The sequence below is a fragment of the Cyanistes caeruleus genome, chromosome 2 (genome assembly GCF_971803275.1).
Source record: "Cyanistes caeruleus chromosome 2, bCyaCae1.hap1.1, whole genome shotgun sequence".
NCBI classification, from domain to species: domain Eukaryota; kingdom Metazoa; phylum Chordata; class Aves; order Passeriformes; family Paridae; genus Cyanistes; species Cyanistes caeruleus.
In genome coordinates this window covers 54,119,532-54,139,951 of record NC_141702.1, presented here as the reverse complement: position 1 = coordinate 54,139,951, position 20,420 = coordinate 54,119,532, and the positions used below count along the sequence as shown (strand labels likewise).

The window sequence follows — 20,420 nt, the reverse complement described above, 5'->3', positions numbered from 1 at the left end:
CTTCTGGGAAAATGGATTTATGTCCAAAGACTCCTAAAATGCACCTTCTCTAGCCCAGTAGCTGTTGAGGGAAGTGAAAGCAAAGCTGCTGTCTATTTTGCAAAACACAAAATATTATGAATAGCAGGATAGAAAGGAAAAATCGTTCTACTTTTCTGTCTACTCTTCTTATCAGGTATGCACTCCAACAAAATAAAATTAATGTTGGTGGTTGATGGTTCCTCAGGCTGGAACACCCACCCCATGAATTGGCTGTACAAAGACTGAATTTCTCACTCATTTCTGGAATCAAGCTCTGGAATTTGTGCAATTGAATTAATTTGTAATTCAGAGGATCTTTGAACCTACTCCTATATTAGCTAAGAGCTATGTTGAGATTGTTAACTTAGCAAATCATTTGGTTCTGCAGTTCTCCTTTGTGTTAGCTGCTTCCAGTAATGAGACTTCATATGCAAATACAAATAGCTGGAGCAAAGTAAAAATCTCTAGGTCTTAACAGATAAAATTAAATATTGCAGGTATTTTCATGATGCTGCAGAATGTATGAATAGTGAGCAAGTGTTTAGGAATGAAATGGAAGGAAACAAAATATGGAATTCTCTGCTAATATTAAAGATCTGCTGTGTAAACTGTATTTAAGACCATCTTCAAACAGATGAGTTCTTGGGATTATTCTCAAGGGGATTTGTTTTATTTGCTCCATCTATCTTGGTTTAACCTGAAGTAAATGAAGTTTATTTAAAATTCATTCTTAGGTTTCAGTCCTACTGACTCAAACATAACACCAAAACCAAACAATCAGCAGGACAGTCTTTGGGCATCAGTATGAGCTGCATTATGAGCTCTGGCGATGCCTTCAAATGTAATTTTTCAAAGGACATGGATCTGATAATATATAGTCATATTTTACAGTCAGAACTGATTTTTTTTTTTTTTTTAGGAAGTCTTCTAATCCAGAGGTGTTCTAAATATTTTTACTTTTTGCTGTAGGAAAATGCATTTGACAGATTTTATTCATTAACTCAAAATATCACTCAGAAATTCAGAGTGATGAAGATGTCTTTCTGTTTATCCACTGACATTTTTGATATTTACATTTTCAATCAGGGCATTAACACAACAGTTTCGCTGACTAAAGTGCACTGTTAAAATTTAAAGGCATGTTTATTTTGTGAATACATAAGTCACTGAATTAAGATAACACTGAACATCCACTATGAGCAGGGAAGATGGCTTGCAATTTAGAAAGGGGCCTGTGTTCTGCAGATAAGTACACTGTCAGTGTTACTCTGTGTTTAAAAGGTTTCAGCTACATGGGTTAGAGTTGAAGAATTGCTTCATTTTGGCAAAGCTGGAGGAGGACAACCTGTACATTACAAAATCCATGACTGGGAATGTGTTCCTGAGAATTACTTGTGACAGCTGCATGTTAAATGTGGTCCAAATTTCCTTGAAAGGTGATGGTTTTAAATCTAATCAGGAAATTGTATCCTCATAAAGTTCAATAAATTCAATCTTTAATTAAATAGACTATGTTACTTTGAAAAAAAATAAAGTATAAAAAAGATACTTTTTTCTAGTGTCCTATATATTGAATAATAATTTCTATTTTTTGTCATTGGCATGCATTTCCATTACTTTCATTGTTGCACAGAGCAAGAATTATTTTAAATTATGGCCTATTTGAACATAAAATTAGCTTGACTGATTTGGACAGAAAGTCCATCTCCTTGGTATCCTACCTGTTTAAAAGACACCCATAAAAGAGTTTTAAAGAAGGGGCAATATTCTCAATATTTTCACCAGCTTGCAGCCATATGCTGCTAGGCAATTCCTGAGCCAGATATTCTTTCTGTGTATTTAGCAATAGTCCATGGATATATTTTCCGTAAACATGTCTGGTCTTGCCGAGAACTCATGTAATCTTTTAGCTTCACCAGCATCCTGTGGCACGCAATGATGCTGAGTAATGACACATTGTGTGAAATGCCACCCCCTTCAGTTTGTTTTGAATCAGTTTCTTAATTGTAGTTACTGTTAAATTCCCTTAGTGCTGCTGCTGGAAGAGACAGTGAACAATCCATCGATACAACTCTTTTTTTCCTCCTTTGAAGTTTGTATCTCAGCAATTTAGTTCCCAGACTTCACCTGCAGAACACCTCCTATGCTCTCTATGAGTCTTTGGTGGCTATTAAATATTGATCCTATGATTACAGTAGCCTGCAGTCAAATCACTAGGATTACTTGTATGAGCAAGGCATATTCAACTAAATCCTGAATTAAAAATGGTATTTAATATGGTTTAAATCTGAATATTGTTTAAATATAAACATAGTTTCTGTTATATTGTATTTGGATGTTTTGGACAATTAGCCTCTTAACAGAAAACCTGATATGACTGTACAATTTAGGCCAATACTTATTTTATTATTGATGCACATTGTTTGCTTCACTATGTTATGTGAATATGTTATGCCAAAAGAGTTGGCCGTGTACTTTTAAGACTTAAAAGTCTTTCTGACATACACCAAGCATAATACAGTAAAAGCTCTTGATTTGTAAATATATTCCCAGTATTCTTCTGTACTATACAATATGTCTATAATTTAAGAATAGTACTTAATCATCTATTCCAACATTTCTGTACTTTCGGACCCTAAACCTGAATAATACAAAATCCAGTATATCTGGGTCCTTGCAAAGCAACTGTGATGAAGCTTTATTTTAAAATTTTGGCCATGCTTTTCATTAAGGTACTTATCTGCAGCCAAGAAAATAGGAAATTAGGTTGACTAAAATAGCTGCAATAATCTGAACTGAATAGTTAAAAGTAGGGAATTCTGCTGATTAAAGCAGGTACTTGAAATATGGCAACATCCTAAAGTTACAACTATTTCACAGCTTGTAGGCAACTAAAAAATTATGTACCTGCTTCAAGGGTAAAAACAACATTCCAGTTTTGCCCATGTGAATAGTACATTAAGCAGCACTTAAGATATTTTAAACTATTATGGTTATTTTAAACTATTATGGTTATATATGGAAATATATATTTCTCTATAATGTTGCAGCATGCATTATACATTGGGCTGATTCCTTGAAAAAATATCTTCCTGTGATTACTCTAATGAAATGCACTTTGGATAGATAATAACCTGGTGCATCCACCTGATGCTAGCCAAATAGGTAACTCTGAAATTGGGGCTAGGAAAAAAGCAAAATCTTCAGTTTGAAAACTGCTCCTATGAGCATCTGCTCTTAGAATAACAATAATCCTTTATAGCAGTTTTTGTCTTCATTTTTAGTGATGATCGAAAGCAACTGAAGGGAAAAAAACAAGTGAAGAAAAAAAACCAGTGGTGGATATGCAGCTTTTTTCCCTTAGCTGTTTATTCATGGCCAGGATCCACAAAACCATCAGAGAAACATGTGGTATTTCTGCTGTTGCTTTGGTAAAACTAAAACTAAGAGATATCTGAAGGTTCAGTGGCTAAGGATTCATTTTTCTAATTTTTGGAAGTGATTTTTGGGCTTCTCTGCTCTTGAAAACTAGCCTATTTCAGTGAGAAATGTGGATTTTTAGAAACCACAGCTATACTAGGAAAAGCCCTACTGTGGCTGCACTAGAAAAGCACTTTACACTGCTACAGCCACCTAAATAACTGAACAGGTAACATTAAATGTTACAAGTCCTCTTATATTGAAAAAAATAATCTACGCTAGTATGTTTTCTCTGTACCCATTCTGCAAGAGTCCAACTGGCAAAATAAAAGTGTAAAAGGCCATAGTGAGAAAGCTTCCATTCAAAAAAATCTCCTAATTCCTTTGGGATGTACTCAAAACTTGGGTACTGTTGACAGGTTCCCAGCCTGAACTGTAAATATCTTTCTGAACATGAAAGGGAGAGGGAGCTGACATCTCCCTCCTTTTGGTGGGAGCTGTGCAAGGAATAATTGTACATGAATTCTTGTGGGATTTCACACTGCTGTTCCATTCTCCTGTCTGTTCTGGGTTTTTTTACCTGAAAGAGAGTGCTCTAATTTTTAACCATAGCGCTACTTCTTAAAAGACCTCTCTGGTACTAAGAATGATGTTGAAATAAATCAGAAAGGGATTTGAGCAAAAAATGCAAAAAGAAAGCTGAATGAGGAAATACTGGTTGTCCTATGTTCATCCCCAAATGAAACAAAAAACCCAACAAACAAATGAACCACAAGGAAAAAGCAACTTAAATACTTAAAATTGAAAACCTCTTATGAATCCAAAACCCAAACAGCAAACAATTCACTCCTGGATCTATTTATTTGTTGCTCAGAAGAGAATTTACAAGCTCAAAGCCAGGCTGGTGAACCATCCAGCTCCAGCATCACCGGGCCAGGGGACTGAAGTCTTGGTAGGAGCTACCCTGGTGCCTATTTCTTCTGCATCACATTTACAGAGTGTAAAGGAGTCCAAGTGTTGCAGCAGATGCTGAGCTCGCAGGACAGGAACTAGGGGCTGAAATATTAGTCCAGGAAAGTTAGAAGAGGCTTAATCTCTGACTCTGGTGGGGTCATAATTTTGCTGCATGTCCTCTGGCAGCAGAAAAGCTGCAGTATTCTACTGCTCTGACATTTTCTATCACATTTCCCAAATCTTTTCAGCCTTTGATGAAGTAAGGCTGCCTTCTTCACAAACACTGATGATCTCAGCTATGGAACAATAACTTCTTCTCCTACGATTTAGGCATTTACCTTACAATTTATCAATTTGCCTTTTGTCTATTTATCAATCCTTATCATCTGTTGCCATAAGAAGAGAACCTTGAACAATCTATGATAATGCCTATTAGACAACTAGAAAATTTGGAATGCTGATCATTAAATATCTGCATATATGGCAATGAGGGAGAAAAAACCATTTGTATAGTAGTTGAATTTTGCTTGTTTGTGGCTTGTGTGCTGGTTTTGCCATGCTTGTGGTTTGTCCTTCACCTTGCAGCTTCAGAAAAGCAAAACATGAACAATAGGATTTTCATATGAGTACTATTTTATTGTTCCTAACCAGCTAAGCCAAAAGAAAGCTATGATATTTATCAATAACTCTTATGATACTGAGAAAATTGTAAAGACTTCTGTAGTGGAGGTACTTGTGTATGGTTGAAGCTTTTGTACATCAGCCAGCAGGTGATGAAAAATCCTACAGATGATTATCCCCTTGTACTTCTGTAAGATGTTCCAAAACACAGGTAAAATAATTAGGTTCTAAATCCCCTCAAGAATAAAAGAATTAATGGTATTAGAGGTATCTTCTTTGTAATATTTTCTACCAAATTTCGTTGTCATTCTTGCTCACATACAAGGTGAGTCCCCTTCTCAATGAGAATTTGGGAAATATTTGAATTAGTAAAAGTGCTTGCTTCTAGTATCTCAGTTTTAAAGATGGTAGGAAATGTGCTTGGAAAAAGTGGTGAAACCAGAAGTTTATACAGCTAATTTACTATACTGGGATTGTTCAAATGCTTAATTACTGACAAAGAGATGTTAGTCTGTCTGGAAATTATGTGTCCCTTCAAAAAGGTTACTTTTCATTAACACAACTGCAATCTTCTTCTCTTTATATACTGCCTCTGTCTCATTCACAGTATATAAAGTAGTACAACACTGTCTTCAATGGTCAAGAAAGGATAGGAAAGAGATGCTTTTAAATATATTTTAAATAATATTTTGAATAATTTGTCCCATGATAAGAGATAGGTGGAGTCATCTAAATTCTGAGATGGAAATATTACTGACCAGATTATAGTGCCTTCTGCAAATTTGTTTTTAGATTTAGTAAAAAATACTCTGCTCAAAGGAGGTGATTGTCCCACTCTGCTCTGCACTGGTGAGGCCTCACCTTGGACACTGTGTGCAGTTTTGGGCACCACAATATAAAAAAAGATACTAAGCTATTAGAGAGCATCCAACAGAGAGCTAGGAGGATGGTGAAGGGCCCTGAGGGGAAGCCGTATGATAAGGGCCAAGGTCACTTGGTCTGTTCAGTCTGGAGGAGACTGAGGGAAGACCTCGTTGTGGTCTGCAACATCTCCATGAGGGGAAGAGAAGGGGCAGGCGCTGATCTCTTCTCTCTGGTCATCAGTGACAGGACCTGAGGGAATGGCCAGAAGCTGAATCAGGGGAGGTTTGGTTTAGGTTAGGTATCAGAAAAAGTTTTCACCCAGAGAGTGGTTGAGGACTAAACAGGCTCCCCAGGGAAAGGGGGAGATAGTGTTTAAGGGATAGTGTTCCCTGACTCTGGGAACTGCTTTCTGTCCCTGAGAGAAATGCATTCTTTCATGACGCAAGTTAGTAGCTCTGCTCCCATTGATTTTCAAGTGCCAAAATGTAACCAAGGGCAGCCAAGAGCTGCAGATGGTCTTTCTCATCAAAGACCAAACACCAATGCAGCTGTACATTGTTACTGCTCACTCTGACCCCACTTCCCTATGGCAGCCATATGGCTTGGAACCATTCCCTGGGTACTCTTCCCTCTTGCAGGATACACGTGTGCATCCTACTGCAAGCCACCCCCACTTCTCTGGATGGTTTTGTGTCATTCACTACTGTTCTGATATTGCTTGTGACTGTATTAATTTCTCCCAGTGAACCTATAATTATCTTGGATAGATTGAAATTTCAGGAGACTTGATCATAGATGTCCCCATGATATTTATGTTTACATATACATAAATTTGCATTGCTTTCCACATATGCATCCTTATTTAAAAGTTACTTCAGCTTCCCTCTTTTTTCCCCCCCTTTCTGGACATATGGTGAACAGTATTGTACATAGCGTGAGTTATTTAATAGTAAAATACTACAGTAAATCAAAGTAAATCTAACCACTATAACATAAATACAGTTTTTTAGCAGTGAATATCTTCCAAGTGAACTGCAAGTGTTATGTTTTTCCTGCAGAAACTACACTGTAATATCTTGATGTAGGCAAATGTTCAAGTTTAACCTTCTGTAACTCCAGCAATTGCTTCCAAAATACACAGCCGTGGTAGTATATTCTTGCCTTGTAATTCTGCAGCTCTCCCTGAACCTTGCTCTACAAACCTATCACAATTTCTTTGCAAGCAAAGATGAGTAAATTAGTGCAAATGTATTAAATCTAGTCACTTGTGACTGTCACAAATGTACCCTTAGAGGACTGAAGCCCTAAAGGCTACACATATGACACTGTTTAAAATTATTTGTGACTTGCGTATGTGGCTAAGCATCAGCCTAGAGATACTCATGAATTTTACAGTTATTGCTTAGAACATGGTACTACAGAATAGCTATAATAGTGCTGGGAGTTTTTGTTGGTGTATGACTGGTATTTTTTCCAGCTTTCTAACTGTCTTTCAGCCAAAAAGAAACAAAACCTCAAATATTTATTTATTATGCAAATTTTTGCACAAGTATTCATGCTAATTTTCCTTGTAGTTGTTATTCATGAGAATTACTTTTGAATATCTATGAAGAATAAATAAAAAGCATCAGAAGAACTATCATAAAACATCTGTTTTTTCTTACAGCTTATATTTGTAAATTTTTTGGTTCAAAATTTGCCCAATCCTTGTTACAATAATGTCAATTTCAAATGTCATATACTTACATTCATTTAAAAAAAGATCACAAGTGCTAAATGTCATTGTCAGAGCTATTTTATACAAAAGATGTCAAAAAAGCAATTGGTTGTATGAAATTAATCTGGTAAGCTCATGAAATAGACAAGACAAGCAAGAATGTGGGAACTTCCATTCCTTCTTTCTGATTTGTCTATGATACTCGCAAACATGATTTTTAAAGATATTGTCTCATTAAGATGGTATATCTTAAACTGCAGTTTGGACCTCACATGTGGTTAAAGTATGGTGGCCTTCTTTTGGATTGTAGATTTCTGGAAAATGCTGTTCTGAGTTGATATGAACCATTTTTAAAAATCCATATTCAACTCAGAAGATTGTTTCCTTTCAAAATGGCAAAAATAAGACTGACGTCTTGAAATACTCTGTATTAAGAGTGGCTGAATTTGATTGCACTATAAAATGTGAAAGAAACACTTTTCTAATATTTGTTTGGGATGAAAGAAGATGCAAAATGAATATTTTTGTCTGTAAGAAAGAACTAAGAATATTTTTCATTGTGTTAACTTGAAGTTTTACTGGGTATTCTTCAACCCTTAAAGACAAGTGGTTTTCTTTCTCACAGTCCATGACTCACGCAATTGTTCCTTTCTTTGTTCTGAAGTATTTCTCCTCAGCACATAATGACATTTCTGGATAGCTCTGGCTTGCTCAGCTTAGGATTGTGTCACAGTTTTCATGAGCTTTTCTGACTGACTAAACTCTTCTTCTTTGTGGCTGCTCTGTTTTATTTCACCAGATGTTTTTGTGCTACAACTTCAGCTGTGATCAAATCTGCAGGCAACAGCAAAATTAGAAGGGTAAGGAAGAGAAGAGCTCCCAGTCAATGTGCCGACTGACTTAGCTAACACGTGTGGGAGACAGCATAGTTTCAACTTCCAGATTCAGACTGAAAAAAACTATCCCAGACCCTGCTGAAGCCTGATCTAAGATGGGGGATGGGGATTGTGGCAACTGACACAGACCCTGAACCCGAGCAATGGATACAGCCTTTCTGTAAAGCAACAAATCATATTTATTTCCAAGTATGTTCTCTGCACTTGCTAGCACCCCCTCCATCTTTGTTGATGAAACTGCAGCTGATGAGTTCATCAGTTGTTACATTCCAAATACTGGGTAGCGAGATCTATTTCCTGACCTAAAGAAGAAGAGGGGCAGGGGGGTTGTTAGCTACTGGAGTCTTCTCCACTCCTGCCTCTTCAGTGGTTTGGTCTTGGTTGCAATGTCCAAGAAAAGAGACAAACCCAGGATTTCTGGCTGTCATGACAGCAGCCTCTCAACAGCAGAATAAATGCCCCTTCCATTCAGAAGCACAGTACATATCCCTGAGAAGACATTTCAGAAGGAGCTCTCTCTCTGTGCTTTGATGTACAAGCCAGTCAGCAGGTCTGCTCCAAATGTATAAGACAATGCATGATGTTCATATCAGTCTCACCAACGTGAGAAGCAGCCATGTGAAAAGCTGATGTTTTCCACAATACTGTGCCTGTGAGATACTTAAGGTACGTATCTGTGATACACAAGGTCCCAGTTGCTCTACAGAGTTCAAGGTCCTTATACTCAAGAAAGATCAGTTCAAATTGAAACAGATGCAGAAAGAGTCAACAAGGAGTCAAGAGGATGGAAGATCTCCCTCTGAAGGACAACCAGAAGTGTGTTTAACTCAGATGAAAAATCTTTTTTAAGGGTTTTACAGCTGCCTAGTATAAATGTAAAACATGATTGAAGAGAAAAATGAGATACCATTCTCCAAACTTTTTATTTTATCTATCTTTATTTCATATTCATATGCTAGTAGAGTGTATTCACCTCTGTAGTGAATCCATTCAGTGTGCATTACATTTAAATAATACTTTGGGAGAATTAAGAGGGGGAAAGGTGATTGTATTCTGAAATTACAACAACCTTTTCATGACTAGTGGCATATGTGAAGTAATGATTTATAAAATCAAAGTTGTATCGGAAGTAGTTCAAGAAAAAAGGGGTCATTCAGAGTTACCAATGAAAATCCCTTAGTCTCCAACACTCATGCTGACTTCCCCCTTCCTAAAGTGGCATGAAACATCAGTTGTGGTATTCAGTTTTCCCTGAAAGTCCTATACCTCATGTGGAGATGCTATAAAGTGCACTAGATTTATCATCTGTTCTCTATGCCTGTGGATGCAGAAATCCATGCCATTTTGTCCCTATTTAATCATGCACCAAATGAAAGTAAATCCAGTGATGTAATGGGAAATAATTTTATGCATATTTTGATACCTTTCAATGTAATTTAACAGATGGTGAATAATCCTCATAAATAGCTAGATATTATTAGCCCTGTTATATGGATTCCCTGTTACAGGGAAAGGGAAGCAAGAATTAATATGAGGGTTTGTGCAAGGTCACACTACGAATAGACATGGATAAATTACTTCTATAGAAACAGATATACCTCTCTGGGTAAAATTCAGCAGCTGTCTGACCATGAGCAAAACAAGGCAATGAGAACCTCAGCTGCTCAATCCCTGTGCTGTGATTTACATAAGGTAAGCAGATGGGCAAGATCTGAATTTCTCCAGAGAAAGCACTCAAGAAAAACCAAACAGGATAAAATAGAATAAATTCACGTGCTCATTAGTCTTCATATGGATAATCTCAAAAGCAGCACTGGTAGTTACTGTTTCACCTTTTGCAAAGTCATGGAATTAAAAATTACCGAGGCTGCCACCAGAGAGCACCAGATACATTTTAGAGCAACTCGCAAGAAAAGTGAACAACCTAAGAACTGTTACTCCCTTTTCTTTCTTTCTTTCTGTCTTCTTTTTTTTTTTTTTTTTTTTTTTCGTTATGGGAAACAAATCAGCTCTTTAAATACGTGTGTGGAGGGCAGTGAGGAAGAAGGTGAAGACTCAGAAAGCTTGGAAGGTGTCACTGCTTTCTGTGTACACGTGTGACTTCATCCCCACCTTTGCCATTCAGGGCTGTGTAAGATGATCTGAAACAGCTCCTACATATCAGTACTGTACATTTTGAAATACTGACTCCTCCACATTGTGTATGCCATATGGTGTACACTGTAATGGAACATTGCATCTTCCATATTTTGAAGGGCAACATAAAAGCATTAAAGGTGAACTTTACCAGACAGATGTGCACATCTGCATGTGACCTACTCGTGCAGTCAGCCTTTCTAATCAGCGGAAATAAATGGACAATTCTGACACAGGTTTCTTCTTTATTTGCTAAAGTGGAGGTCTAACATAGGACAGAGGATTTTACCCTCTAAAAGATCATTTCTTTCATGGACATCCATGAAATGGATGTAAATTGAATGTAAAATCAGTTGCATAATCCTGGACATCAAGAGTTAAGTATGTGTAATCTACATTTTGTATTATTCCTAGCATTGATTATTAAAAGCTGCAGAACACTCTTCACGTGTGTTGTTCTTTAGGTAGTGGAGCACAGCAATACATGAAATGCGAAGGTTAATAAGGGGTAGATTTCATCTTACAGTACACAAACAACATTCCATTTCATGCATTTTCTGGCTTCTGGCTGGAACCCTGGAAATTTAATTTGGACAATGGAAGTGCTGCCATTTTATTTCAGTGTGAATTAGGTGAGTGAGCTGGTGAGACATTTTCTGCTCAGTTTAAAACCCATCGGAACAAATGCTGGAATAGAAGGGAAAGGTTGAAACTGTCCTGCATTACTGCATTAAAAATATGTTTTAAAAGTCCAGTTGTACTTTTTCTTTAGCAGTGCAGTGGTTGTCTCTGGTTGTCTCTCAAATGCTCTTGGACAGGGGGATTTCTAGACCTCAGCAGGAACAAATCCATCTATTGCCATTGAAGTCAGCCTGTGAATTTAAATTTTTCAGCTGACCTGTTACTATTTCCTCTAGCCAATTTTTCTCAGTGGGTTGCATTTTTAACTGCTGATAATTAACATATCATTAGGAACTGGAGTGTGAAAAATCACCTAACACATATTCAAAAAGAATAATCCTATATTTATATTTAAATATGAAAAACAGTGTGATTAATTTTTTTTATTTGTGAAAATTTTAGAAATGAAAATAAATCAGTCTGCAGTGAAGAGTCAAAAGCACATGTTGAACACATGCATATTCAAACCCTGTAAAGCAGTGATGAAGGATGGTACTGCTGAGAAGTTCTCTTTTTAGCAGTTGTTTTGCAAAGAGAGCACTAAGCATGAGAACCCTGCATGGTCTGCTTGGCTTTGGTGACTGACTTGACTATATTGAGCGTAAAGGCAGTGCATGACATCTTAATCTAAATATTTAAACTCTTTGAAGGAGTTTTGGATTCTGGAGCAAGACAGACTGATTTGTAATCTCCTTTCTCAATATCCTCCTTTTAGCACATAAACCTATGAGCCTCAAATGGTGCAATTTTAGATGCCTGCTTTCTCTTTGAAACCACCATCCCTTCTCCTGTCTCTGCCTATGTGAAAAGTCCCTCTCCCAGTGTTTTAAAGGCCTCTTTAAGGTACTGGAAGGCCTAAATGAAGTCTCCCCAAAGCTTTCTCTATGAACAACCTCACTTTCCGAATAAGTATGCCTGGACCTTATTAAGAACTGAAAACTCAGGAATTAATGACTATTTACTCAGAGTTATACAGAAGATATACCAGTGAAAGGAATAGTGATATTTATGTCAGTTTACAGCAATAATACACCTGTAGGTCAAAATTATCTATCTGTATCTAGTGTAAATTTGGAATCATTTAATCAAAGAAAACCTTGCTGGTGTAATGCTGTCATAACAGGACCGGATTTGTTCCTATCAAGTAGAGGAAAAGGTGTGTCTAGAGTTAGCTCCTAAATTCACTTCTATGTTTGAAGTGCATCATAATAAAGACAGACATAAGAAGGGTATCAATATCTCTTATGGTTTTATCACTAATTTAAACCCTAGTCTCATTTTTAATTGGGCTTTCTTTCTTGCTCCTTTTTTCACTTTCCTTGTTACTTACTTATAAAAGCTTTCTTAAGTTTTCTTCTTATTCTTCCATTTAGTGGTACAAACTCATTCTGGGTTTTGCCTTTCTTAATCTCCCCCCTCCCAAACAAGGCAGGTTCTTTCCCTCTCCATTTGCAGCAAAATTGTCATTTGAGCATCCCCTAGTGATGCCATATTGACTACATCTTGTTTCTGCATTCTTCTTTCTACAGGGAGGCTGCAGCATGTTGTGGTGTGCCTTAATTATGAAGTGTTTTAAGATGCTTATCAAAGAAAAAGCAGTTTACATTTTTGTTTTTATAGCACCTAATATATATTTAGTTTGGGCAAAGGGCTTTGGAAAGCACTTATTAGACATGGAATGTCTAAATGTTTGACTTTTGTTTCTGTTTTATTTTAGTTATTTTTTTTTAAAGGGAGTTTTATAACTAAATGGGGTATTTGGCATGCAACCAGTTAGCTGAAGCTTTAAACAAGGCCAGGTCCTAAGGACCCTAGTATTTATGTTTAGTTTTTCTGGTTTAGTTTAAAAGAAAAAAAAAGGTCCTTCAGAAAATGATTTTGCATTCTGCATATGCTGTTTAACAATTAACCACATGTGCATTTAAAGAAAGAGCTAAATGCTCTTTAGCAGATAGGAGTGCAAATATACGTTAATAGGATGTTTTCTCACCACGTGCTGATGTATTTCCAACATGAGCTGTGAAAACAGAAGTCTTGTTTGCATGCTTGTGTGAGAAGTTAGGCTAATTTTTGCCTTTCGGACACAGCCTGAGATGTATAGAGAGCGGAATACCTTAGTAGTGGGAGTACAGGAAAATATTTCCCCAGTGCTAAGTTTTGCAGTGGTTTCATGTCCTTTTTTTTGTGAGTGTGTAGGTACATGCAGACAATTTGTCTCAGTGCTCTTGGTGCACACTGCTAGTTAAACTGTTGAAACTATAGTACTAAGCTGTTGCTGAAGCTGCACTGAAGCTGTGCCTTCTCTTTTTCCCATTCCCTTTGAAGAAGGAGAACATCTGTGGAGGTGAAGCAGCCTCTTTCCTAGGCATTGTAAATATTAAACAATTAAAGAATCATATAGTTAAAAAGTAACCTGTTCATTTTTCTAATATATATACATATTATATCTATTGTATCCATTGGTACTAATGTCTCCCTTTTTAAAAAATAGATTTTTTTAAATTGCAGATTAAAATTTTGATATAAAATTAACAATACAAAAAATACTTTAGCCAAAACACCTTGGCTAGATGCCTACAGATAAAATACCCAATAAACCGTGGAAGAGGCAGGCTTTATCAAACCCCACCCCCGTTTCAATAGTTTATATGAATTTAAAACTAAGGCAGCACATGACCCTCAGGTGTGTGAGAAATGAAAAGGCAACTCTGTAATGGCTGGCCTATTGAACATCATCCAGGTTCTCCTGTGCTTGTAATGCTGGGACTCTTCTCAAAATTTAATGGGTGATTTTTTAAAAGAAATCGGGATTTCCTGTTTGGCACTCTGTAGAAGTCCATCATCAGTGGCAAAATTTAGTCATGTCTGGCTGTGACCCCTCCAAAGTCACCAGCTGTAAGCATCAAGGGCTCTAGAGGACAAACTGATCTTGCTCAAACATGACCAGAAATTCTGCCTGTTTGCTTTTCTGCTGCAACCAACTTCTCAGTGGCCGTAGGATGAGATTTCTGTGTTGCTCCTGCATGGCAGCTCTGTGCTGCACAGAAAATGGCATGGTCCATCCACAACCTTGCATGCAGCATTCCAGTTTATGTACGAAAAGAGCAAAGGTTCTGAACTCGATACCCACGTGTTTCAGAACACCTCACAGAGCCCAGCACCAAACCTGGCAGATTTTAACTGCAAGCAAAGCAGTTGCATGAAAAGGGAAAAAAGTGAACACAATGCAAATTACGCTCATATTGAAGTTGATCCATTCAGTTATAGAACAAACTGATAATAATTTAGACAAATCATATGCATATGTGAACGAGGGCACAGATTACAAACATAAATAGCATATGTGCATTTACATGTTGCCATGGAAAAAACAAACAGGTTTGGGTGTTGCATTACACGTCTTGCCTACCAATCCAAAACTTATACCAAGGCAGTGAGTCTCATCTCTGTGCCGAGGCACAGAGGAGGCTTTGCCCACCAAAAAGGCTGATGTTGTGCACAATGTTGTGCTCCTCTGGCTGTCACTAGTTGATGGAGTGTGACCTCGGAGCTCATGGCGGCTTGTTTAAGGCCCAGCAGCTCTGAGGCAGTTCAGTCAGCAGTGTCCTTGCTTGACATTATCCCTAGTTGTGATTTTTGTTACGAGAGCATGTAATTTAAAAAAAAATAAAATTTTTTTTTGGCGACTATGAAAAGTTAAGCAATCACCGCATAATGCTGCGGTTCAGTGAAATGGGTAACGCACAAAGCAAACGCTGAACACGTTCTTTATTTTTCTTGTTGCCGTGCCGCACTTGCCCCACGGCAGCTGACTCGGGGCCGAAAGGACAGCGACTTTTCTGGAACTGACGGATTTCTCAGCGACACCTTCGCACAAACTCCGGCCTGCCCGGAGGCCGCGGCTCTCCCACGGCCGTGAGGCAGCGAACCGAGCTGTAAGGCGGGCACGGCCCCCGCTCGCCGCCCTCGCCCGCGGGGCTCCCGAGCCGGGAGGAGGGGCACGGCCCCGCCGGGCCGCAGGAAGCGCTGCCGTCACCCGGCCCTGCCCCGCTGCGCTACCGGCAGGAGGCTGGGCCGCGCCGGGCCGCAGCCGGGCCGCCCCGCTCCGCCTCGGTGTCTCCAGAAGGGATGCGGCGGCGAGCGCCATGAGCTGGCGGTCCGGCTCCCGCGGCGTGGTCCTCACCGCCTACCACCCCAGCGGCGGGGCCGGCGACGCCCCCGGCGGGTGAGTGGAGGTGCGGCGGCGGCGGGGAGGGCAGGAGGGCGCTGCCCGCGGCAGGTGCGCTCGGCGGGGCGGCCCCGCTGCCGCGCCGCGGAGGAGGAGCGCGGCGGGAACCTGTTGCGCGGGAGAAGCTGTGTTCCCCGGCCCCGGGGCTGAAGGGTTTGCCCATTTTTTGCGCTGCGTCCTGCAGCTCCCGAACGGTTTTTCCTTGGTTGGTTGGTTGGTTGGTTGGTTGGTTTGGGGTTTTTTCCCACCGCTTTCTATAATACGCTCCGCGCGTCGAGGAAACCCGGGGCGTTTTGCTGGTCTGCCGAGAGCAGAGCGCAAACAGCAGCCGCCGGCTGTTGTTAAGGCGTTTGTATCCAAGAGCAGTCCCGAGGCCGCCCGGGTGCGTTGTCGGTGTTAAACCCGAGCCGTTCCAGCCGGAGCGGTTTTAGGCGGGGAGTGCAGTCCCGTGGTCTCGGCGGCGCTGGACCTCAGTGGTTTTGGGATCAGGCTGTCGGTGGGATGCTCTGCGTAGATTTTCCTATAATCTGCTTGTGCTTTACTACTTTGTATATTCGTAACTTGCCTTTTTTTGTATTTTTTTTTTTTTTTTTACGTGATAAAGCTGAGGAAGGTGTGGTTAATAACGAGACAAACTTTTTAAAGCATTTGTCATTGAAACGGGTAACGGGCAAGAAGCCGGTTTCACATACATGAGGGCTGAGGACCTCCTTGTACCTCACAGCACGTTTAATACAGGCAAAAGTCACTGCCGGCTTTTCCATAGCAATGAGCTGAGGGGCTGCTGTGTAAAGGACTGACTTTTGTCTTTATGGCCCATTCAGTCTTGCCTCTTCCTTGCTGAAATTATCAAACAAAGGTCCCATTGATAAAGATGGGACTTTTAATAATGCTGAGAAGCCAGCTGAAACTAGGAGGGCATTGAAACTGGCATACTTTTTCCATGTGTGCATAGGAAGAGCATGTGTGATCAAAGAGATTATAGTCTGATTAAAAGAAGATAGAAGGCAGTACAGTGGGTCACCCTGGACAAAAGATAACAGATGCACTGTGGCCTATCACACCAAAAGTACACAATAAAAGCAAGGACTGAACTGAGAAATACCTCCTGCCCCATGTTAGAACCACAAAGTTCTCTTTTTATTGAGGTACTTCCTTCTCCATGACTAATGTTATTTATCAGCCTCACTTGAAGTCCTGATGTCAGCTACATCTATAAGGGCTCTGCAGACCTGGCTATTTCCAGTGGAGTACAAAATATGTATTTTCAATAAATACGTTTCTTCAAGAAATCACAAAATCCAGAAACTTTTTTGTTATTGTTTGTGGTGCTTCTTTGCCTTTCATAACTCCCCTCAAACTTCCCGTGGAGGTGGAAGGATCAGTTAAAAAATGTTTTCCCTATTCCTTGGGTAAAGATCTGTGTATCTGTAGACTGTTATGTTTGGTTCCCCTTTTTTTACATACAGCTGTCTGGATACACGGCTCTAAGCAGCAGATTCAGTCCCTAGAGGCCCGGGACACATGAGCACAGTTCCTCTCTGTGTCTTAAGAAATTTGTCTCCAGTGCTAATGCCACACCATTAGGAGCAGCAATCTCATGAGATTCCAGCTCCTCTGCAGCTGCTTCCGTGGACAGCCTCCTGGCTAAACTGGAACATTGCCAAGCAAGTAATAGCAATCCTTCACAAATTTTCCTGGTTTGGGATTAAGAGAAGGGGAAATAAATGGGAAAAGTGGTCTTATTTCCATAATTATAGCAGACAAATGTGCATGTTTCAACTGTGCAGAACATGATTCCCACAGTTAATTTTTCTGAGTTCCACCATAGCAGTAGTACAGCTTTCCAGGCTGTGCACATTTGCCACTTAGCTCATTAAACTAAAATCCTAAAGGATACCTCTCTGCCTTTCTGCTGTGCCACTCTGCATTTGAATCTTAGGTCTGTTTCTCCTGTTTTTATTAACCAGGATCTCAACTCCATGGTCCTGGTTGACCCACTCCCTCCTGCCATGCATCCTCAGTGTCTTCCCATTTCTGAAGTGAGAGAGATCGGGAGTATTTTCATGGGAACAGAAAGGAAGGCGAGTGGCCACTTCTGGTTCTCTTTTGGTCTTTTTAGAAACAAACAAACAAAACTTTCTGAAATTTGTGGGATTTCTCTCCCATCCGCTCCCCGCCCAGCCGTTATTCTAACTACTTTCCTTTGTCAACATTCCCAAGATGTGTAGAGCTGCATGATACTAATAATGCTCAAACCCATATAATTCTGTAATATTTTATGGAAATAAGTTACTCCATTAGGCTTTTCACAGTGTGCAAGTGGACCACTTCTGCAGTCCAGATTTTATGTTTTGTTGCTGATATGAAATTGAGCTATTTTGCCTTTTTAAAAATTAACAAAATTAGAACATCTTTCACTGTCTAGGTTAGCATCTTGCTACTAATTTGAAAACTGTCAATTTTAACAGGGATCAGAATATTAGGAAGCCAATGTAATATGGTACCAGCTGTACTGAAGCAGCCCTTTTGGAAAGATTAATAGAGAATCTGTGTTGAATTCTTTTTTTTTCATAGGCATTCAAAACACTGTGTGTTAGAAATTGCATTATCTTTGGAGGGAACCGTGACACTGGTACCTCCTAGAAAAAACAATGTGTTGGCTGTGCTCCAAACATAGTGACATTGTAGGAAAGAAAGAGCTACACTTCCTACCCATCTTTTTTCCTTCAGGCATAGGAGAACTCTTGCTTTGTAAGACTTAAAATTTTACTGAGCTAATAGACTGTTGAGCTACTTCTCTATTCTGGGGTCTTTTTGGCGCTTTAAAGGCACAATGAGTCTTTGAAATACTGTTTTGGAAAGGCTTACCTTACCATTGGTTCAGTAGGCTAGAATCTAGAACAGCCTCAGTGTGATTACTTTCAAGTTTGTCAATTAAGGAATATTGCCTTAAAACTAGTGATGCATAAAATAGCACCAGAGCTGCTGTAGCAGTTAAAGGGTTATCTTTATATGGTGTAAATATTGGTTGTGGGTGATTTCTGTGGTTTCATATTTCTGGTATCTTCTATTTATCTTAAAAACTTTATTGGAGAAATCAAAGAGGCAAGGATACATGTTATCAAATTCAACTTTAATAACTGCTCTCTTTTCCATATTGCCTTAACTCGCTTACTTTGAGTTTTAACCTGTTACATTCAGTAGTGCCCTATTGGCTGTCATGCTACTTGGATTTTGGTGTCATCTTCTTTTCTTCATGATATCCATGCCCAAAATTTTAAATAATTTCTGTCTTTCTGTGGAACCATTTGTTATTATATGGGCTGGGGGAACCAAGAGTGAATCAGATAGGTTTCAGTCCAAAACTGTTTTCATAGGTATGTCACCCTCATACATGTGAAATCCAAACCTGTAAGCATAGGTTTCTGGTGCTATTTGGGTTCCTCGGGAATTTTACCCCATCTACTTAGGCAGAAAGCACCACAGGTCCTGTGTCATATTTGCCAGCCATGTGTAGGTGCTTCAGATAACATCATTCTCTCCATATGGCTGTGTGAGCTTACCCTCAGGCAATCAAATGCCATCCACAGAGTCTTCTACAGGACTATTTCTGTCCTGAAGAGTGAGTGAATGTATGTATGTGTGTGTGTATGCAAACATATGTATGTAAAAATGTTTTCTGAATGTGATTATAGGGCTGAGACCAAGCCTGGAGTATTCATGTGTGAGGAATAGATTGATAGCAGGTGAATGTATGCCATGTGCATGCAGAAGTAACTGAACTGCAGCAACACACCAGTGCATGAGGCAGATAAACTTCTGCTGCATGGTGTTTTCAAGAGCCAAGCCTAAACTGCAAACTGAGTAATAGATTCTGAATGTGTTGGCCACTGGAGTGTTACTTTCCATACCTCTGTCCTATTTGGGATGCTGCTGTTCCATGTTGTCTCCTGTGCGGCACCAGCTTGTCATGTGACAACCTCCCTGTATCTGTTTCCAGTGAGTCACTCACTGTGCTTGCTCACCAGCATGTGCACTTCTGCTGCCACTTCAGCGCACTGCATTAACTTACCAGTTAGTTAATGGAAGACCAGTTTCAGTTTTGAAGCTTTGCACGCTAGTACCTGTTTAACTTCATATACTTTGAAAGAGCCTCTATTGCTGATAATTTAAGAAAGACTCCAATTCACAGAGCCTAGGACATGGTGGCTCCTCTTCAGAGGCTCTGCAGTTCTGTGCATTCTCCCTTCTTTGCCTTTTTTAAATCTTGCATTTGGTTTGCTGATACTCACTTGCAAAATGAGAGCAACGAGTTGAGTTTCCTTGAGATGGAACTGAAGCCTGGACGAGTTCTGGAAAAGCGTTGTAAGAGTGAGGTTTGCTGCCACTTCAGATCTCCTCCTTTGAGTGACACCTGCTATTCAGGGCCTGCAGCCCTTGAGCTTTGTTGCTGACTATGGGAGTTACCAGCTAAAGCTTGGGTCTGTGTGGCAGTGAAACCAGGCAGTCTCAGTTGGGTTTTGTTGTAGAGAAGTTCCCCTTTTTTGTACAAGTCTGCATAAACAAAAGTATTTAATTTTATATATCTTTATAAATATGGGTTTTACAGACACAGTAGTGATAGCATGTACCATAACTTCGGGGACAAGCAAGGGACATAAAATATTTTGTGTTTTCTCCAGACAGCTGTGGTCTAAATCACTGACTTGCTGTTTCATCTCTTAGTAAGAAACCCAAATTACAGATGTCCTTAGAGCATGGAGAAATTACAAAGGCTTCTGCTGTGAGTTGCCCGCAAGATATGATTTTTTTGAATGTTGACCATAATAGGCATTACAGATCACACGTACGAGTCGAGTTTATTCTTTCCTTACTGGAA

At 39.5% G+C, this 20,420-nt stretch overlaps 1 protein-coding gene across 4 annotated transcripts in view; it reads left to right on the top strand.

Moving 5' to 3' along the window:
- Window positions 1–20,420, top strand: part of ARHGAP18 (Rho GTPase activating protein 18) — a 96,814-nt gene that overhangs the window by 11,666 nt on the left and 64,728 nt on the right. The window contains exon 1 of one of the 4 annotated variants that reach the window (XM_086877046.1): window positions 15,132–15,535. The exons of 1 other annotated variant lie outside the window; for it this stretch is intronic. In XM_086877046.1, coding sequence (XP_086733172.1) covers window positions 15,456–15,535 — 80 coding nt within the window. In that variant the 5' untranslated portion in view covers window positions 15,132–15,455. Of the gene's footprint in view, window positions 1–15,131; window positions 15,744–17,508; window positions 17,623–20,420 lie in introns of those variants that run through there. 2 more of the 4 variants (XM_086877047.1, XM_086877045.1) reach the window with 2 other exon arrangements.